Source organism: Artemia franciscana, unplaced genomic scaffold (genome assembly GCF_032884065.1).
Source record: "Artemia franciscana unplaced genomic scaffold, ASM3288406v1 PGA_scaffold_74, whole genome shotgun sequence".
NCBI classification, from domain to species: domain Eukaryota; kingdom Metazoa; phylum Arthropoda; class Branchiopoda; order Anostraca; family Artemiidae; genus Artemia; species Artemia franciscana.
Window position 1 is genome coordinate 2,040,842 of NW_027062709.1, and position 22,644 is coordinate 2,063,485.

General features: G+C 34.3%; 1 protein-coding gene across 3 annotated transcripts in view; it reads right to left on the reverse strand.

Annotated features, from left to right (window-relative positions):
* LOC136042185 (uncharacterized) overlaps positions 1 to 22,644 on the reverse strand; it is a 440,431-nt gene that overhangs the window by 270,248 nt on the left and 147,539 nt on the right. For 2 of the 3 annotated variants that reach the window (XM_065727116.1, XM_065727115.1), the window contains exon 4: positions 21,278 to 21,524. In XM_065727116.1, the coding sequence (XP_065583188.1) occupies positions 21,278 to 21,524 (247 nt within the window). Of the gene's footprint in view, positions 1 to 17,239; positions 17,328 to 21,277; positions 21,525 to 22,644 lie in introns of those variants that run through there. The other variant, XM_065727117.1, reaches the window with a different exon arrangement.

Genomic DNA, 22,644 nt, shown 5'->3' on the forward strand with positions numbered 1-22,644 from the left:
GGTAGTGGGCTAAGGAACCGTCATAAGTCCTAAGCACTTTTAAGTTAAACATAATTTGAAACTGTTTGCCTGCTTAAACGGAGCTTTCTTCTCGAAAGCAGAAACAAGGTTCAAAAAGACCAAAACTTGCAGAACAGCTTCAGATAGTCCTTTCTGATATGGGCAATAATATTCTACCTCAGCTCCCCCACTGTTGGTTCTGGCTTAAGGACAGGTGAAAACCAGTCATTTTGACCCCGGGCAAGGATCATACGCTGCTTTCTAGTATATAAGATGATATTGATCTGGCATGAGTCGACACTACCGTCAGCAACCGTGCATTTTTTACTACTAGGAATATAAAAATACCCCAACACCTAGTTGGTGGGGGCGCTTCGCGCCCCCCAAGCCCCCCCGTGCGCTTAAGTCGTTACGCGCCATTGTAGTTGTGTCCCTGTGTCCCACCTGTGAATATAGATAGATATATGTATATTTTTAACTACGTAAAACTTGCGAATATACAATATTCTTGGCTGTCCCATTGTCTGTGCATATAAATAGATTGTCAGGTTTACCGACTCTTGAACATGCAACATATAATTGTCCATGGGAAAAACAATCTGTATTCAGATCTATACCTCATTATTCTAATGATTGCCCTTGAGCTTTGTTGATGGTGATTGCTAATCGAACATTTCCTGTGTCCCCGTCGTCATTTATATATCCCCCTGTGCCCCCCGGCGTCCCCTTGTAGTTGTTTCCCTGTGTCCCGGTCGTCATTTGTGTCCCGGTGTCCCAGTCTGTAATTTCTCTTTGAGTGTCGCGGTCGTCATTTATATTCCCTGTGTCCCAGTGTCCCGGTCGTCATTTTTGTCCCGGTCGTCATTTGTGTTCCGGTGTCCCGGTCTGTAATTTCTCTTTGAGTGTCCTGGTCGTCATTTATATTCCCTGTGTCCCGGTCGTCATTTGTGTCCCGGTGCTTTGTTGATGGTGATTGCTAATCGAACATTCCTTGTGTCCCGGTCGCTTTCTCTTTGAGTGTCCCGGTCGTCATTTATATACCCTATGTCCCGGTGTCCCGGTCGTCATTTGTGTCCCGATGTCCCGGTCTGTAATTTCGTCAGTCGACAAACATGGCGTCAGTCGAGACACAAAGATGACGTCACTCGACAGACACACAGACAACTTATTTTTATATATATACTAGCTGTTGGGGTGGCGCTTCGCGCCACCCCAACACCTAGTTGGTGGGGGCGCTTCTTGCCCCCCCCCCCAAGCCCCCCCGCGCGCGTAAGTCGTTACGCGCCATATTAGTTACGCGCCATTGTAGTTGTGTCCCTATGTCCCACCTGTGAATATAGATAGATATATATATATATATATATATATATATATATATATATATATATATATATATATATATATATATATATATATATGTTTTTAACTACGTAAAACTTGCGAATATACAACATTCTTTGCTGTCCCATTGTCTGTGCATATAAATAGATTGTCAGGTTTACCGACTCTTGAACATGCAACATATAATGGTCCATGGGAAAACAATCCGTATTCAGATCTATACCTCATGATTCTAATGATTGCCCTTGAGCTTTGTTGATGGTGATTGCTAATCGACCATTCCCTGAGTCGCCATCGTCATTTATATATCCCCCTGTGCACCCCGGCGTCCCCTTTGTAGTTATGTCCCTGTGTCCCGGTCGTCATTTATATTCCCTGTGTCCCGGTCGTCATTTGTGTCCCGGTGTTCCAGTCTGTGATTTCTCTTTGAGTGTCCCGGGCGTCATTTATATTCCTTGTGTCCCGGTGTCCCGGTCGTCATTTATATCCCCCTGTGCCCCCCGGTGTCCCCATTGTAGTTGTGTCCCTGTGTCCCGGTCGTCATTTATATTCCCTGTGTCCCGGTCGTCATTTGTATCCCGGTGTCCCGGTCTGTGTATACATTCGTTTTTTAGTTTTGTTTTTCTCCTTTATTTTTTTCCTTTTTTCTTTTTTTTCTTTTTTAGTTTATTTAGATTTTTAGATTTTTTAGTTTTTTTATTAGTTTTTATTTTTTTTGTAGTTTTTACCATTTTTTTTAGTTTTTTTAGTTTTTTTTTTACTTATGTCCTGGTCGTCATTTATACTCCCTGTGTCCCGGTCGTCATTTGTGTCTCGGTGCTTTGTTGATTGCTAATTTATATTATATTTATATTTATATTTTTTATATTTATTAATATTTCTTTAGTTTTCTTTTTCTCTTATTTTTCAGTTTTTTCCTTTTTTTTAGTTTTTTCTTTTTTAGTTTTTAGTTTTTTTTTGTTTTTTACCTTTTTTTAGTTTTTTTAGTTTTTTTAGTTTTTTAGCTTTTTTAGTTTTTTTATTAGTTTTTAGTTTTTTTTTAGTTTTTGCCTTTTTTTAGTTTTTTCAGTTTTTTTTAGTTTTTAGTTTTTTACCTTTTTTTAGTTTTTTTTAGTTTTTTAGCTTTTTTAGTTTTTTTTCTTTTTATTTTTTTTTTAGTTTTTACCTTTTTTAGTTTTTTTTCTTCTTTTGTATTAGTGTGAAATAATTCAGACGTCATATGCGGACAAACACGACGTCACTCGACAGACAGACAGACAGACATAACCCACAAACAACTTATTTTTATATATATTTATTCATATTTTTTTAGTTTTCTTTTTCTCTTTTATTTTTCAGTTTTTTCCTTTTTTTTAGTTTTTTTCTTTTTTAGTTTTTAGTTTTTTTTAGTTTTTTACCTTTTTTTAGTTTTTTTTAGTTTTTTTAGTTTTTTAGCTTTTTTAGTTTTTTTATTAGTTTTTATTTTTTTGTAGTTTTTGCCTTTTTTTACTTTTTTCAGTTTTTTTTTAGTTATTAGATTTTTACCTTTTTTTAGTTTTTTTTAGTTTTTTAGCTTTTTTAGTTTTTTTTTCTTTTTAGTTTTTTTTGTAGTTTTTACCTTTTTTAGTTTTTTTCTTCTTTTGTATTAGTGTGAAATAATTCAGACGTCATATGCGAACAAACATGACGTCACCTGATCCACAGATCCACACACAGACAACTTATTTTTATATATATACTAGCTGTTGGGGTGGCGCTTCGCGCCACCCCAACACCTAGTTGGTGGGGGCGCTTCGCGCCCCCCCAAGCCCCCCCGCGCGCGTAAGTCGTTACGCGCCATAATAGTTACGCGCCATTGTAGTTGTGTCCCTATGTCCCACCTGTGAATATAGATATATATATATATATATATATATATATATATATATATATATATATATACATATATATATATATATATATATATATATATATATATATATATGGTTTTAACTACGTAAAACTTATACAACATTCTTTGCTGTCCCATTGTCTATAGATATATATATATATATATATATATATATATATATATATATATATATGGTTTTAACTACGTAAAACTTATACAACATTCTTTGCTGTCCCATTGTCTTTGCATATAAATAGATTGTCAGGTTTACCGACTCTTGAACATGCAACATATAATGGTCCATGGGAAAACAATCTGTATTCAGATCTATACCTCATGATTCTAATGATTGCCCTTGAGCTTTGTTGATGGTGATTGCTAATCGACCATTCCCTGTCCCGGTGTCCCGGTCGTCATTTACATCCCCCTGTTTCCCCCGGTGTCCCCGTTGTAGTTGTGTCCCTGTGTCCCGGTCGTCATTTATATTCCCTGTGTCCCGGTCGTCATTTGTATCCCGGTGTCCCGGTCTGTATATACATTCGTTTTTTAGTTTTGTTTTTCTCCTTTATTTTTTTCCTTTTTTTTCTTTTTTAGCTTATTTAGATTTTTAGATTTTTTAGTTTTTTTATTAGTTTTTATTTTTTTTTCTTTTTAGTTTTTTTGTCCCGGTCGTCATTTATATCCCCCTGTTTCCCCCGGTGTCCCCGTTGTAGTTGTGTCCCTGTGTCCCGGTCGTCATTTATATTCCCTGTGTCCCGGTCGTCATTTGTATCCCGGTGTATTTTTTTTTATTAGTTTTTGTTTTTTTTTGTAGTTTTTGCCTTTTTTTAGTTTTTTCAGTTTTGACGTCACCTGATCCAGTTTTTTCAGGTGACGTCACCTGATCCACGATCCACAGATCCACAGACAACTTATTTTTATATATATAGATAGTTTTTTTTTTTTTTTACTTATGCCCTGGTCGTCATTTATACTCCCTGTGTCCCGGTGCTTTGTTGATTGGTAATCGAACATTCCTTTTGTCCTGGTCGCTTTCTCTTTGAGTTTCGTCATTTATTTTTTTCTTTTTTAGTTCTTTTAGTTTTTACCTTTTTTAGTTTTTTTTAGTTTTTTAGATGAAAATTTTTTTTAGTTTTTTCCTTTTTTTCTTTTTAGTTTTTTATTGGTTTTTACCTTTATTTTAGCTTATTTTTCAGTTTTTTCCTTTTTTTTAGTTTTTTTTTATTTTTTATTTTTTTTAGTTTTTTACCTTTTTTTAGTTTTTTTAGTTTTTTTTAGTTTTTTAGCTTTTTTACTTTTTTTATTAGTTTTTAGTTTTTTTTTGTAGTTTTTGCCTTTTTTTAGTTTTTTCAGTTTTTTTTTTAGTTTTTTATTGGTTTTTACCTTTATTTTAGCAATCTATATATATATATATATATATATATATATAGATTGATAGTTACGTGGGAGGATCGTCCATGGAGGAATTTACCATGGGGGAATTTTCATGAGGGGGACACTGAATTTTCCAGTATTATTTAAGAAAACAATGAGAAATTAAGTAAAAAACAAGTTTTTTCAACTGAGAGTAAGGTGCCACATTAAAACTTAAAAAGGACTAAAATTGTTACGTATATGAGTGTTTTTTCCCTCCTCAATACCTAGCTCTTTACGCTAAAGTATTCTTAGTAATTTCAAAAGAGCTATTTATTTTGATTAAACGGCCTTTGTGATTCAGGGGTTATTCTTAAAGAATTGGAACAAGAATCAAACTTTAGCGTAAAGAGCGAGGTATTGAGCAGGGGGAAAACCCCCTCATTTACATCACAAAAATATAAGAATATAGAAGTTCGTTACGTAAGTAAATTCGTAAGTTACGCATATTTATTACTAATAAAAACGTTCTTAAATAAAATTCAAATTTCTAGTGGTCTTTTTAACTAACCAAAAAAATTGGAAGGCAACTTGGCCGCCTGCCCCGCTCTTTTTTTCTCAAAATCGTCCGATCAAAACGTTGAGAAAGCCAGTAAGCCAAAAAAAAGTTAAATCAATATGTGTATTTCGTTTTAAATATTCATGTACGGTCATCCAAAATCAAAACTGTTTTTTTTAACTAAAACAAATTTTTTTTTAACTGAAAGTAAGGAGCGACATTAAAACTAAAAACGAACAGAAATCATTCTGTATATGATAAAGGCTGTCCCCTCCTCAACGCCCCGCTCTTTACGCTAAAGTTTTTTATTACTTTAAAAAGTAGAACTGTGACAAAGAGTCAAACTTTAGCATAAATAGCGGGGCTTTGAGGAGGGGACAGCCCCTTCATATACAGAATAATTTCTGTTCGTTTTAAGCTTTAATGTCGCTCCTTACTTTCAGTTAAAATAAACTTTTTTTTACATTTAATATATATATATATATATACATTATTAATAATTATTGTATGTTCATATCAGGGTGTAAACAAGAGAGGCCTTGGGGCCTACCCCTCCCTCCAAATCATATATTTAATTGAATTTTTCGGCCCTTCTTCAATTTATGATTTTTTTTAATGTTCACCCCTTCCAGATTTGTTTAATATTTGCCCCCCCCCCCCAAAAAAAAAATCCTACGTACGTACGGGGCTCATGCTGTCACCTGAACTTACAATAATCAACGGCCTTCTCACGAGTAACTACTTGCAGAAGAGCTGAGCTGTGAGACTGCTTTTCATTTTAACTCGTTTTCTTTTGCCTAAAGCATATTTTTAATTAACCGAAGATTAATTAACAAATTATATAGTGTGTTAAGGAAAAAATATTGAAAATTTGAAACAACCAGTATTTATTTCTGTGCAAAGATCAGTTGCTGAATAATAATTGATTGACCCTTAAGGCTTTATCAACCAAGCAGGGAATCCCCTACTGAAATAGCATATATATATACAGGTTAATTCTTATCCACAGTTGCGAAATTCAAATATAAAGGGAAAGAAGTTGGAGAGCACAAACTTTATTCTCCTTGGATTTTGAAAAGAAATCTAGAATATTCGCTTTGTTCAGTTGATTCATTAAAAGTTTTTTAAATCCTGGCTGTTTGTATTAGTGGCAGCCAAAACACTCTTCTGTCGCCACTGTCTATACTTTTCATGATTTATCTTGAATAGTGTCAGGAATCAAATTCTTTGCGGTTTCATTCCCAACGCAGCTGATGTTTCCCAAAATTTACGGTCGATAATTTTAGTCAAAGAGAACATGAAAACCTTACGAATGTGATTTTAATGATATCTATTTATCTATTCTATATCTATTCTATCTTTTTTATTATGTATTATGTTTTTTCTATTCTATCATTTTTTATTATGTATTGTTTTATTATGTTTTATTTTTTTTACATCCTGACTATTTGTATTAGTAGTAGCAAAAACACTTTTCTGTCGCTACTGTCTATACTTTCCATGATTTATCTTGAATAATGTCAGGAATCAAATTCTTTGCGGTTTTATTCCCGACGCAGCTGAAGTTTCCCAAAATTTACGGCCTATAACTTCAGTCACAGAGAACAGGAAAACCTGACGAATGTGATTTTTTGTCTAATTTAATAATCTCTGAATTATGAGAGAAGCTATGCCCATCAAATAGGAATTTGCTAATATATTGCTGGGTCTTTTAAGACAAAGCGATAAGGTACTTGTGTATTATCCAGAACACACTCAATAAGTGAGGTTAGGTTAGGTATCTTCTATCACTATGAGTTCCTTCTCGTAATGTTCCTTCTCGTAAGAGTATAAAGTGATGGTGTGTCCATTGACGAACTGTTTGGTTTTGAGCAACAGCCCCTTATCCTAGAAAAAATAATTGTCTCTTTTTCAGTCTTTGGCAAATCCCAAAACTTCATTTAAAAATCCATGTTCAGACACTATCTTCTATCACTATGCATAGCAAACTAAATTGAGTTTTGTCTTTGTGGCTATGAAACCGGTTTCCTCATAAAATGTACCAACATCGTAGTTTGTTTCACGAAAGAGCCTAACTTCACTTATTGAGTGTGTTCTAAATAACACACAAGTACCAGCGATAAGTATAAAATGTAAAAAACAAAACCAGTCGAGATAAGCAGATAGAATTAAAGAGATTGATGGTACTATCTGTCATAGCGCCTGTGTTAAGTTCTACATTCATTGACGCACCGTAGAACCGGTTTCTTCGTTTGTTTCTTTCAGCGGAGCATGAGACAAGACAAAGACAAGTGACAGAATAGATGGGAAATATATGGTTCGTACTATACATTTGAACATTAGTAGGGGTGGTGATAAAGTTTTTAGACAGTGTGAACTTCGAAAACAGTTCTTACTTTATAATATGGAGAATAATCGTACCAAACACATGTTGCATACAGACCCGCTATATTTTACCCCCCCCCCTCCCTAATGTGCAAATATATAGCCCAAATTTGTTTGGAAAGTGTTATATTTTCATTATATTTCATTAGTATTAGTCAGAAAAACAGGTTCTACTTAGATAAGGAACTTAACATAGGCGCTATAACAGATACCAGAAGGATAAATAAAAAAAATGATTTTAAAGAAAATAAATATTTAATATATATCAACATTAATAGGTGCTGACAGACAGTAGGTATTTTTAAGCACTTCTTGGGAATTTTCTCTTTCCGTTTTTTTTTTTTTTTTTTTTTTTTGCATGTTCGAAGGCAATTATTTCCTCATCGTTACCAGAGAAGTATTTAGAGACATAATTAAAATTGTTCTGCTTTTTGGCATTAATAAACGAAGAAAACGACATTGTGACTTGTATCTCTCCTTTCAGCATTTTGTATCTAATAATAAATGTTTGTCCTTATACTGGGACCAAATGACTTTCATATTGCAATTTTGTATTTGTCTGGTCAAAGCAGTCGATGTATCAACTAATCAAATGGTTTAGAAGTTTAGTATCCTTTCTATTTTTCAAAATAGTACCCACGTGCTCCATCTGCGTTAGTTTTTTTTAATGTTTTCAAACTGATAACTGCAGGAAGTGATATTTTTTTCTTGTTGGTATTTATGTCAACCTGTGTGCATTTTTGCGGATTTTTCGGGGTCTACCGAATTCCTTACTCATCTCCTTCCAACAAAAGAAGACTCCAAAACTACCAAAAATCGAAGTCTTGGGAAATATTACTTAGTGGTTTGACAGCTTGAGGTCCTTTTTTATCAACTTTGACAAAAATTGATCAACAAAATCTCAATTTTCATTCTGGAATCAGATTTAGATTCCTGTATATTCTACTTCCTGAACTTTTCAAACTGGGTACTATATTTACAAATTGACCCAACTCTTTCAAAAATATAATACAAATGAAAACTAAAAATTCTACCCCAATCTCAAGATCACCCTACCGAGTATCTGCCAAAAATCACTGATATTTTGCAGACTGTTTAAAAAGAAAAGTAGAAACACTGGTTTGAGCCCACTATTTATTTCCATGAAGAAAGCAGAGTAAATTCACTTAAGATCAAACAGCTTCACCTTGGGATAAGCAGCCACAAAGAATAGCCTCTCATGATCCCAATAAAATTAATCTCCAGAGGGCAAGGTTTGTACTCTAGCAAGATGAATTTTATCCAGAAAGATTAATGTACAATTACCGAGATAAGGAAGATACCATAGTTAAGCCTGACGTCTTGAATTTAGTTATTATAAAAGTTCTTGAAGTCTCACATACATGTTCAGTACCGGCAGCCTGACGACCTCGCCACAGGGCCCCGGCACTGGGTAAGCGGCAGGCTTCTATACATAGATTTTCATTGTCGCTTGTCTTCTAACCGCAGAAAATTTGAGACAATTTGCTGTCTCACTTCATTCTGAAGACTTCATACCGAAGTTTTTTTCAAAGATTTGATTATGAAAGCAAGTCCGATTTCCAACGACGATATCCACTGAGTTTCAAACTTTTGGTTTTCTTTATTAAGGTTTTTAAATTGTTGTAATCTCTTGTTAAAATATATAGAAATATTTTTGTAATTACCAGCGCCACCGGGTCCCGGCACTCGGCACAGGGCAGGTTCCTATATATAGATTCTGATTGTCGCTTGTCTTCTAACCGCAGATAATTATCTGCTTTTCATACTGATCCTTTCAAAGATATTTGATTATTAAATCAAGTCCGATTTCTAACAACGATAACTACTAAGCTTCGAGTTTGATTTCCTTTTTTAAAGGTTTTTGAAATGTTAAAATATATACAATCCCTAATAATTCCTAAATTAATCCCTAATAATAATCCTAATACTTTCTAAATATATAACAATCCTTTGTGAAAATATATACAAATATTTTTGTAATTGCCAGTTTTTTGCTCTTTGCGCAATTCAACGTCTTCTCGTGGTGTTTATTTTCAAAGATATTTGATTATTAAAGCAAGTCCAATTTCTAACAACGATTTCAACTAAGCTACAAACTTTTAGTTTTCTTTTCAAGGTTTTTGAATTGTTATAAAACCTTGCTAAAATATATACAAATATATTTGCATTTACCAGTTTTTGCTCTTTAAGCAATTTAACGTCTTTTCAACCTGCAGTATGTTCAAAGATATTCGATTATTAAACCTACTCCGATTTCTAACGACGATATTTACTAAGGTTCAAACTTTTGGTTTTCTTTTTTTAAGATTTTTGAAATGTTGTAATACAGAATCCCCTAGTCAAAATACAGAATCACCGTTTGTGGGCCTTCTTGCTATCATCATGAGACGGGTTGCGTTCAAAACGGTTTTCTTTTTTGAGGCTTTTGAATTATTGTAATCCCTTGTTAAAATATAAATAAATGTTATTGAAATTGCCAGTTTTTCGCTCTTTACGCAATTTAATGTCTTTTCAAATGCTGTCTTTTCAAAGATATTTAATTATGGAAGCTAGACCGATTTCTAACAAAGATATGTACTAAGCTTTAAACTTTTCCTTTTCTTTTTTAACATTTTGAATTTTTGTAATCCCTTGACAAAAGAGAGAACCGTGATCTATCTATATATATAAAAATAAGTTGTTTGTTTGTCCGTTAACGGACGTCATATTTGTGTGTCGACTGACGTCACGTTTGTTGACTGACGTTATTATAAGGATTGAGCATTATACCGCCATGAAGTTGTTTGTCGACTGACGTCATGTTTGTCGACTGACGAAATTATAGACCGGGACACCGGGACACAAATGACGACCGGGACACCGGGACAGAGGGAATATAAATGACGACCGGGACACTCAAAGAGAAATTACAGACTGGGACACCGGGGCACAAATAACGACCGGGAAACAGGGAATATAAATGACGACCGGGACACAGGGAGTGTTCGATTAGCAATAACCATCAACAAAGCTCAAGGCCAATAATTAGAATAATGAGGTATAAATCTGAATACGGATTGTTTTTTCCATGGACAATTATATGTTGCATGTTCAAGAGTCGGTAAACCTGACAATCCATTTATATGCACAGACAATGGGACCGCGAAGAATGTTGTATATTCGCAAGTTTTACGTAGTTGAAAACATATATATATCTATCTATATTCACAGGTGGGACACAGGGACACAACTACAATGGCGCGTAGCACTACAGACCGGGACACCACGACACAAATGACGACCGAGGCACAGGGAATATAAATGACGACCGGGACACTCAAAGATAAATTACAGACCGGGACACAAATGATGACCGGGACACCGGGACAGAGGGAATATAAATGACGACCGGGACGCTCAAAGGAAAATTACAGACTGGGACACCGGGACACAAATGACGACCGGGGGGCCCAGGGGGATATATAAATGACGACGGGGACACAGGGAATGTTCGGTTAGCAATCACCATTAACAAAGCTCAAGGGCAATCATTAGAACAATGAGGTATAGATCTAAATACGGATTGTTTTTCCCATGGGCAATTATATGTTGCATGTTCATGAGTCGGTAAACCTGACAATCTATTTATATGCACAGGCAATGGGACAGCGAAGAATGTTGTATATTCCCAAGTTTTACGTAGTTAAAAATATATATATATATATATATATATATATATATATATATATATATATATATATATATATATATATATATATATATATATATATATATATATATATATATATATATATATATATATATATATCACAGGTGGGACACAGGGACACAACTACAATGGTGCGTAACGACTTACGCGCGCGAGGTGGCTTGGGGGGAGGGCGCAAAGCGCCCCCTCCGACTAGGTGTTGGGGTGGCGCGAATCGCCACCCCAATGTAAATTTAATAATTAGTAAATGTAATAATTGTAAATTTTCATTTTTCGGGCCTTCCTACTGATATTATATAACTGGTCCTTCAAACCTGTAAGCTTAATGACGTAGCGAGTTGATTTTATCTAACAAAAAGCAAACTAATTTTAAAATTTTCCGGTATTTTTTTTTAGTTTTGAAGCTACTGCAGTGAAAGTTAAACAGTGAAGTTACTGCTCAGGCACTGTAATACTTTTGCAATTTACATAATAACTTAGCGATTCTGAACTGAACTAAAAAAATATTTCACATTTTTTTCATGTCTTAAAAAGATATTGCTTATGTTTAAAAGGAAATAAATTCGGTAATGATGTTTTCCTAACAACGATTTATACTTTTAAAGTTTTGGAATTGTTTTATCCCTTGCGAAAAGATGTACAAATATTTTTGTAATTATCAGTTTTTTTCTGTTTACGTAATTTAATGTCTTTTCATGATGTAGTCAGTCTATTCAAAGATATTTGAATATTACAGCAGGTCTGATTTCTAACAACGATTTCTACTAAGATTCAAACTTTTGGTTTTCTTTTTTAGGTTTTCAATTGTTGTAATACCTTATTAAAATATATGCAAGCATTTTTGCAATTACCAGTTTTTCTTTTTAAGCAATTTAATATAAACTCTAGAATATAAAAATGACGTCATTCACATAAATATTTTCTTTTTTCCCAAATTAATGCTCTTAGTGGATTTTCTCAAACTTCCGACTTTTTAGTCGGAAAATATATGCAAGTATTTTTGCAATTACCAGTTTTTATCTTTAAGCAGTTTAATATAAACTCTAAAATCTCCAATTTTTCCATATAAGAGTGACAAGTGTGACAACGTCATTGCAATGCTGATGTATATAAAAATGACGTCACTCACATAAATATTTCCTTTTTTGCCAAATTAATGCTCTTAGTGGATTTTCTCAAACTTCCGAATTTTTAGGCCAAAAAAACTTTTTTTAGGCCAACTTTTTAAGCCAACTTTTTGTTCTCAAACTTTTTTTAGGCCAGAATATCTCAGGATATCCATTCCCCCGCCCCAAAAAAAAAAAAACATTGAGCTGTTTTCGAGAAAAAACACATACATACATATATACATACACACACAATTATTGCTCACTTATAAAAATAGTATATATATTTTATTTAATTATCTCATTGTTATCTGCTGACTAACATTTAATAACTAATTGTATTTCTCAGCCTTAAAAAGGTGATGAGCCAATCAGCCAATCCCTAACTGATCACACGCCAGCTTTACATGTAAAGCAAGAATTTATGCGTCAAATAAATAAATTGGGATGAAAGTTGGCTTGACTATGATGACATGCCTTAAGTTTGCCAGCTGCATGGTATGGCCATTAATTTATACAATTAATTATTGGATTTGCATTACTTTTTTGGGATTCTGTCATTTTTCTTTACGGTAGAGAAAATTAAGTAAGCAAAATATGCACCATCTTGTTTTGGTACATCATAATTTGATTATGTTTGGATTCAGTTTGGGGGGAGGAGGAGGTAGTGAGAAGAATAAAATTTGTGATCCTTTAGTCACAGGCATTTTGATATTGTGTAGAATCTGTTGATTGTAATGTTGCTTCTGCAAGGTTATTACCGTTGTATTACAAATGATCATGTATTAGACAATATTTTTCATGTGGCTGTTTAGTTCAACCAAGTTGTCATACGCTTAAGGAAAAAGAGAGGAAGTTTGGATTTCCCCAACTTCCACTCGTGAGTAAGGGAACACATTATAAGGCCGTCAGTGCCATGACCATGACATGGGTAACTGACGTTTTTAACTAGCCAACATCGAGTCTTTATTTAACTTTCAGTACTTTTAGGTAAAGAATATTAAGCAAGCAGAGTATGCCACATCGCAATACGGTGAATTATAATTTAACCATTTTTGGATTCAGTTTAAAGGCAGAGAGGGAGGAGAATCAAATTTATAATTCTGAAATCGAAGCCATTTTGACATTGTGCAGAATCTGTTTATGGTAAGGTAGATTCTACAAGATTATTAAATTAAAAAACAAGTTTTTTAACCGAAAGCAAGGAGCGATATTAAAACTTAAAACGAATAGAAATTACTCCGTATATGAAAGGGGCTGTTCCGTCCTCAACGCCCCGCTCTTTACGCTAGAGTTTGACTCTTTCTCTAAACTCTACTTTTTGAAACTGTAATTTAGCGTAAAGAGCAGGGCGTTGAGGAGGGAACAGCCCCTTTCATATACGGAATAATTTCTGTTCGTTTTAAGTTTTAATGTCACTCCTTACTTTCAGTTAAAACAAACTTGTTTTTTATTTAATTTCTGAACGTTTTTGAATTAATGCGTGTTTTGATTTTGGCTCTCCTCTAATGAGTAATTAAAATGAAATCTGCATATTAATTTTTTTTTTGGCTAAATGGCTTTCTCATAGTTTTGATCGGATAATTTTGAGAAAAAAAGGAGCGGGGGAGGAGGCCTATTTACCCTCCAATTTTTTGGCTACTTAAAAAGGCAAATAGAAGTTTTAATGTTTTACGAACGTTTTTATTAGTAAAAAATACATAACTTACGAATTAACTTACGCAACGAACTTCTATATTCGTATATTTTTGTTACGTATATGAGGGGGTTCGTACCTCGTCAATACTTCGCTCTTCACGCTAAAGCTTAAATTTTGTCCCAATTCCCTAAGAATGGCCCCTGAATCACAAAGGCCATAGAATAAATAGTTTAATTTACTAAAAATAATTTAGCGGAAAGAGCGAGGTATTAGGAGGAGGTGAAACCCTCATATACGTAATAATTTATGTTCTTTTCGTATAAACTTTTTCGTATTTATTTTTTTATTATTTTTTTTGTAAAAACTTTTTCGTATTTATTTTTTCATTGTTTTTTTTAAATGCTAGAAAATCCTGCTCCCCCTTCATGGAAATTCTCTTACCCCATGACAAATTCCTCCATTGAAAGTTCCCCCCACATAACCCTCTCCCCCAACCAAAACAATCCCCCTAAAAATGCCCGTACACTTCCCAATAACTATTACTATATGTAAACACCGGTCAAAGTTTGTGACTTGCAGCCCCTCCCACAGGGACTGTGGGGGAGTAAGTCGTCCCTAAAGACATATTTATTAGGATTTTCGACTATGTTGACTAAAATGGCTATCTCAGAATTTTGATCCGGTGACTTCGGGAAAAAATGAGCGTGGGAGGGGGCCCAGGTGCCCTCCAATTTTTTTCACTTAAGAAGGGCACTAGAACTTTTAATTTTCGTTTGAATAAGCCCTCTTGCGACGTTCTAGGACCACTGGGTTGATACGATCGCCCCTGGGAAAAAAAACAAAGAACATACAAATAATCCCGCATCCGTGATCTTTCTTGTGGCAATAAATACAAAATTCCAAATTTTTGTAGATAGGAGCTTGAAACCTCTACTGTAGTGTTCTCTGATACGCTGAATGTGATTGGGGTGTGTCCCCCTATTTTCTAAAATAACACAAATTTTCTCAGGCTCGTAACTTTTGATGGGTACAACTAAACTTGATGAAACTTTTATATTTAAAATCAGCATTAAAATTCAATTCTTTTGGTGTAACTGTTGGTATCAAAGTTTCGTTTTTTAGAGTTTCGGTTACTATAGAGCCGGGTCGCTCCTTACTACCGCCAAAATCAAACTTCTTTTTTTTTCCGTGGCTGTTTATGTCAGCCAAGTTATGACGTGCTTAAGAAAAAATAGGGGAAGTTTGGTTTTCTCAAAGGGTAAAAAAAATGTAACTAAGCCACTCCGTTTCAACAAGGCCCCATAGATTCCAGACAGTGTTTGTGCAAAAGCTACAATTTCTCAATAACAAATGGTCTGCATTGTCTTTGATGCCACGTGAGTAAGCGAATGCAAGGTAATGTGGTCAATATCATAATCATGCATGACCAACTGACGTGTCAAGTAGCCAGCATCAAGAGAAACAGTTTTCAGTCATTATCCTCGAAGCTCTTCAGAAGGCTGGTACACTCTTGACTCCAACTATTTTCTGACTCCAACTATGCTCTTAAATTTGTGCAGACTGTATAACCAGTAGCACGAATGGGATCTGATATCCTCATTTGGGATCTGACCTGCTTCATTTATTGCTCCATGTGACACATCTTCAGTTTCTAGAGGAAGTACGGAAGAACTTGTTTGTCAAGTGTATTTAAAGAGGATAAGCAATTTTTAGAGTGTAGTTTAAAAGTACTTTGAAATGCTATGAAAATTATATCTGTAGTGGCGATATTTTTTCAGTATACAAAAGCTACTTCATATGTTTCATACTTCATATGTTTCATATAGAAGAATGACAAAGTGGGAAACGAAAAATCTTAAGCTTTTAACAAGCACCTCAGCTGTCGATAGGGATAATTAGAAGTCTATAAGGCTTGCCGGCTAATAATCAATTTGGAATGTAGTTAGCATTTTAGTCTTTTTATTAAGCTAGGTCCTGTCCTTAACAAGTTTTGCTAGCCAATTTTTTTTGTCTGTAAGCTAGTAATTTTCAACTCTTTCAATGTAACAAACATGGCTATAACGTAGTGCCATGATGAATATAAAGTATCAAATATTATGTGTCTGTTGTTAAAAAGGCTGCATAAATTAAAATGTTTCATAAACAAGACCATTCATGTCTTTCAGAGTGAGAATAGTTAGCAGTAATTTTGGCTAGATGAGAAACCTACATTCTCAAGGTACCTAAGGCTGAGACACGTGAACATGGTCTGGGAGGAGTATAAAAACCGATCAAACTGAATTACACCCAAATTTTGGAATTTAAAGTTAATAAAAAGAAGATATTTGACCTAAATAAACAAATAAGCTTAAAAAAGAGCCATTTCACATGGATAAGAACATGTTTGAGCCACGCTTAAACCTCCCTTAAAGAACTGAGTGTGTACATCTATGGGTTTTTACACGGGCGAATCTCCAGTATTTTTGCTGGTGGATGGGGGGTCGAGAGGGGTTCATATCCGGATAGTCAAGGGGCATATATGTTGCGTACTTGCTTTATTTCTAGCTTCAAGGATCAAAGTTGTGGCAGCATATTGTCAGATTTGAACGAAACATTGCATGTGGATTCATAAGAAGCATAATTTGCGATGGGGGAGGAGGAAGACCCCAGTTTCCCCCAAACCTTGTTTTTCCCTCCCTTCCCCAGCTGAAATTTAGTTTATTCAAAAATCTTGTCAAAATTAAAATAAGCCTGCACAATTCAAGCATCCACAGAAACGCGTCAGTTTTCTTTAGTATGTTTTTGCCGTTATGGAACTATATGGTTCATTTTTCAGTTGACACTTCCGTATTATACAGAACACACTCAGAGGTGAAATTAGGTTAATCATAATGAAATATACCAAAATATGATGAAAGTATAATACTTTAGTAACAAAATTAGGTAAACTACAACAAATAACCATGGAAAGCATGTCAGTCAGAACGCATTATATAAAACACCTAACATAATCCTAACCTAACAGAAAAACCAACTCTACAGAGCAATTTTACTCGACTATGTTCGGGTTAATACGAAAGTACCTTTCAGTTTTAACTGTCACTTTCACTTGCTTTGGAAAAATTGGCTACAACTTTGTCCCCTACCACCAGGATTTTGACGAAATTACGTCATTCGGATTCATTCACCAATAGTCACCTCTCAAGTCTATTGTACAAACAACGCTGGTAAAGTCATCCGAGACCAAACCGATGAGACCTGCTCACTTCATATTCACCTTTTTGTGAGTACATCCACCTTTCCAACGTGTGTCTGAACTAATAAAAGTTGCATCAGTTGAAAATGAATGCTTCTGCTCGTCTAGCCTGTAAATGAGATTTTTCTCTTGAGTAGGTATACGTCATTACGAAATTACGAAAGATTTACGAAATTACGTCATTCGGATTGATTCACCAATAATCACCTCTCAAGTTTATTGTCACAAACAAAGCAGGTAAAGTCATCCGGGAACCGATGAGACCTGCTGACTGCCTTTTTATGAGTATATCCACCCTTCCAACGTGTGTCTGAACTAATAAATGTTGCATCAGTTGAAAATGAATGCTTCTGCTCGTCTAGCCTGTAAATGAGATTTTTCTCTCGAGTAGGTTTCAATTTATTACGCATACAAAAACGTAAATTCGAACTGATAGCTTGATGCTGATGATGACAAAGACAAAGAGGATGGAGAATACATGAGACTGGACGTCGGCACTAGTGTCGAAAAGTCAAGTATTTGGCGGTTTTATTTGACCTAAACATCTGCATGTGCAAGGTATTTTCAATGTAGGAGTGTTACGGAAGCAGTATTTTGTCACCCGTATTCAGTGGCGTAAATTCGCGAAAATTTAGGATGGAGGCAAAACACATTTTCAAAATCTAGGAAGGAGGGGCAAATTTCATATTTTTCTATTTTTTCAGTGAAAATGCCAAAAAGGCATTTTCAATGAAACTTCCCTCAAAAGAAATATTTTCAAATCAAGGGGGGAAATCTAGGGGGCACAATTGACGAGCAAATTAAGCCTTAGTTGTATGATACAGCAGATCAACTATATGAGTTATACAATTTTCTTAAAAAAATTTTACGCCAGACGATACACTGTTGGGGGCATTAGTAGTTTTGAATTCCTATCTTCTATGTTCTCATTAATTCCTAATCCCAGATATTTCTATGTTCTCTATCTTCTCATGTTAAGTTACTTCTCTTCTAAATCTTAGTTTTCCATTCTCTTCGTCTCAAGATGTTAGTGCAGCCTCATCAACATCTCAAGAGCCACGAGTTCCACAGGGACAGCCTTCTTAAAACAGTAAAATAATGATTAGGCTCGGTGTTCAGAAGAAATTTCATATGAAAGTCGGCTCAAACTTGAGAAGAATTTGAATCTGCTACGTAGACCTCGAGCAAGGGGTCACCCACTTTCCAACACCTGCTCCACATCTCCAAACGCATCACGTTCCTCAGAGTATCTTCACGCGTGGCACAGTCCCTGTAGGCCTTGGCACAGTTTTGCCACTTTTGGCACACTTTCACTACGCTTGGCACATGCCCCCTGGTGTGCAAAGTTGCTGAAGGTTGGTAGCCCCTAAGTCTCAAGACTTGTTGAATTGAAGGTTAGGTTGAGCTCGAGTGGCAAGTTAAATCAATCAATCCTGGAACTTAAGTCCCGTCTCTAAATGTGAAAAATGAAGATCATATGAAAAAAAACCCATTAAAATACAGTTTTAAGACGTATACATTAAAGTTTGAGGCATAGAATTATCCTTACATACAGTCAAATCAAAAAGGCAGGAAGAATAGGAGGGGAAAATCTAAGGAATATGGTTTGTAGGGACAGCGACATGTGGTCCATATTTTTTTTTAATTCGCATAATAAATTCAAACACATGGATTTTAAGTCTTCATTTATCTGGTTCTTGAAAGAAATGGATGTGCAACTTTCAAATTGTAACAATACGTCAAAAAGTAATCGTTTTTTTCAAGCTGTACTTGTGAAGGCTAAGTAAAAAATACGTCTAAACACCAACAGATTAAATCATTCGGGCTCACCCAAAACCATACGGTTGAACACAGGGTGAATAAAAATAAATCCAAAAATTTCGTTTCAGCATCTTTACAATCTCAAACAGAATAAGAAACAGAATTAAGCGATCAATAAAAAAGAACAGCAATAAAAATAAGGTATAATAATTAATAGAAACAAAATTAAAAGCAAGATATTCAGCTAAAATGTTCTTCAGCTATATCTTTCTATGCTTGAAACCTTCTTTACTCCATTCTAGGAGCCCAGTGATGATACTACAGATCAGTTTTTATGATCAGACCCTTGTTGATCATTCATAACTTTTCTTTATTAGGTATTTTACTCAGTTTTTTAATGCACCATAAGAAAACATATGGAGCAATAAATAAATATCCTAATTTATGTATTTTGTAAATGTTCGTAAATCCGGCCAATTATTAATCTGAAAACTAACAAGGCAATAGTACAACGGGCCCAATACCTGAAGCAAGTAGTTCTCCATTGCCATATCAGAGTCAGTTGATTCCAGTTCATGATGCTCACTAGAGAGTATGTATTTTTGAATGTGTATTGCCCTAGAGGCTCTTCTACTCATATAAGTGTATTCTACTGTTTGCAGCATCCTACGTAAGCGACATAAAATGATACTTTAATAATAATAATAATAATAATAATGATAATAATAAAAACTTAAAATAAAAGGCTACTGAGGGCAAGATGACCCTCAGTAAGCCTTTGAACGTTTGTTAAACATACTCTTATTATATAGACTGTGGTAATATTCATGGTGATATCAAGCTGAGATACATTGCTCATTTCTTATTTAAGCATGCCTCGTATGTCTGAATTTTGCATCTTTCTAGAATTCTATAAAGTTTCAAATTTCTAATTTTTCTAAGATATTTTTATTTCTTCACTTCTGCTTTGAATATTTTTAGGCATTGAAGTTTTTGGCCTCAGATGTCTCATTATTTTTTTTTTTTTGCTATCTTGTAAAGTGTATGTTCTGTAATATAACACTTAAATTAAACGAGGATGCAGTCCTGAATTCAGTTATCATTAATTATAATTAATGATTTACTATTACTTTTGTTCTGAAATGGCTGAGAACTACAAATCCATTTCATTACATTCATAGTAAACAAAAGGACTAGCATTTTAGTTTGTATTTTATTTTTAATGCAATAAATCAACCAGATTTTCGTATTATCTTGGATTCTGAAATATAAGCAATAATAGATAATCAATAACCATTGATTATCATTTTATTCTGAATCGCACCCCTATCCATTATTCTTGTTATTACTAATAATTGTAAAAAGATTTTTTTTTTCTGCTATGATTTGTAAATGGGATATTTCAGATCTATGTACTTGACAGTAAGTGTTTTAAATGTTTGATTAATTTCCTAGCTGAGAGATAAACATGCCATTCGATGCACCATCCAACGCTCTTCCTAATATAATAATCATCTGCGTTGTAAATTCAGTTTGGAACCCTCAAAGGGTTACAAAGTGAGTTGCGTATGAAAGATTTGTTTCAACTCGATAAGCTAAATTTGACGGTGAATTTGTTAAATATTTAGTTAAATTCCTAGCTGAAAGATAAACATGACGTTTGATGCATCATTCAACTCTCTTAGCCTACAAATAGAATAATCGCTACCGTCGTAAATTCCATTCGTAAAGGGTAAATTCCATTCGTAACCCATTCGTAAAGGCTTCAACATAGTGGAGAAAGAAAACTTGAGGTTTTAGAAAAATCATACCATTCGATTCTAAAATCAATACTCTGTTGATATATGACAGATGAAGTTTTTATAATTAATTGTGATAAAACTCTTGATTTAATTTTAAAAAAATTAGATCTCGTTCTTTTTTGCACTAATCTTGGAAATTCAGTGTAACGTGGCTTATTCGCACTTCAATCTCTGAACAATTGGCAATGTTGGAAATTAGCAAAATTATAAAAGTTAAATTCATATGTTTATAATAGTTGATCCTAATAAAGCCATTGGAGAAGATGAATTTGAAATATCAACTTGGCATTAAATTTTAAGTCGAATCGACTACACAAAAAATTAATTAAGGGTTCCAAATGGACTTTGCAACTGTAACAATTATTGTATTCAGAAATGGTTTCGAATATTTAGCTGAACTGTATTTATATCTTTTGGCTATTGAATTAGTCAAACATTTCCAAAATTTACCAATACGACTTCATTCATTGAATAAATAATTATTTTTAAGACCTACTCTTCAATATCTTCATGAAAATCCTCAATCTCTGTTTCCAGTCCAGCAAGTCTCTCTAATACAGTTGTCTTGTTGAAAGAATTAAGTGATTCCCTCAAAATGGCAACATCTTCATAACCAAGAACGTCACGAACAAATATGGCAAACGCATGGGTGGCCAACTGATGCGTCACTCTATCAGAGGTCTCCAGCATTATCGTCCTCTTCTGATCGCACCAAACTAAGCTTCTTGACATTGATAGAACATCTAAAAGAAAGGATGCCTTACACCTGTTACGAAAATATATGGATTGATAAGAAAAAACTTCTTTTTCCTCATTGTGTGTTTGTAGATGCATTTTAATCAGAATTATGTTGCCACTAGCAAATTTCGAAGCCTTGACAAAAATGTCAAGAGGTCAAATAGAAGAACAGCATTTCAAAGTTAGTTTTTCAAAGGCATAGTTTCTTTGATTGATGTTCACCAAACTAGTGACAATAATAGAACTGAAGAATATCGAGAATTTGACCAATTTGAAAAGTGCCTGGCAAGTTCGGAAAGCACAAAATATCTGAATTATATAGAAATACTCCAAATTTTGACATTTTTTGGCCCAATGGGCCCAAAAGCCCACCTTTACCTTGAGATAAGCCTGTTTTCTATATTACGAAATAGGCCAAAATTTCGATAGATTCGAAAAGTGCCTGACAAGTTTGGAAAGCACAAAGTATCTGGTTTATAAAGAAATAACTCCAAATTTTGACATTTATTGGCCCAATGGGCCCAAAATATGGGCCCTAAAGCCCTCCTTCACCTTTATATAAGCCTGTTTTTTATATTAAGATCTAAGCCGAAAATTTGATAAATTCGAAAAGTGCCTGACAAATTCAACAAATACAAAGCATCGGAAAAACAAAGAAATAGTCCCAAAGCTTGATATATCGGGTGAAATGGGCCCAAAAGGCCTCCTCAACCTAAAATTGGTCTTGCACTGTAGTAGTAAATTAGTGTAAATATTTTATGCTTGTAAATAAGTGTATTTTTTATTTTTTTATTTTTTTTTTACTCAGCGTATTTGTCTCCATTGTTGTAAAATGGACACAAAGTAAATCATCATTACTGTTTTTGTGAGCTTGTTTGCTTGTGAGCTTGTTTGTGAGCTTGTTTCCTTGTTCATTACTGTTTTTGTGAGTTTGTTTGCTTGTGAGTTTGTGACCTTGTTTGTGAGCTTGTTTCCTTGTTCATTACTGTTTTTGTGAGCTTGTTTGCTTGTGAGCTTGTTTGTGAGCTTGTTTCCTTGTTCATTACTGTTTTTGTGAGCTTGTTTGCTTGTGAGCTTGTTTGTGAGCTTGTTTCCTTGTTCATTACAGTTTTTGTGAGCTTGTTT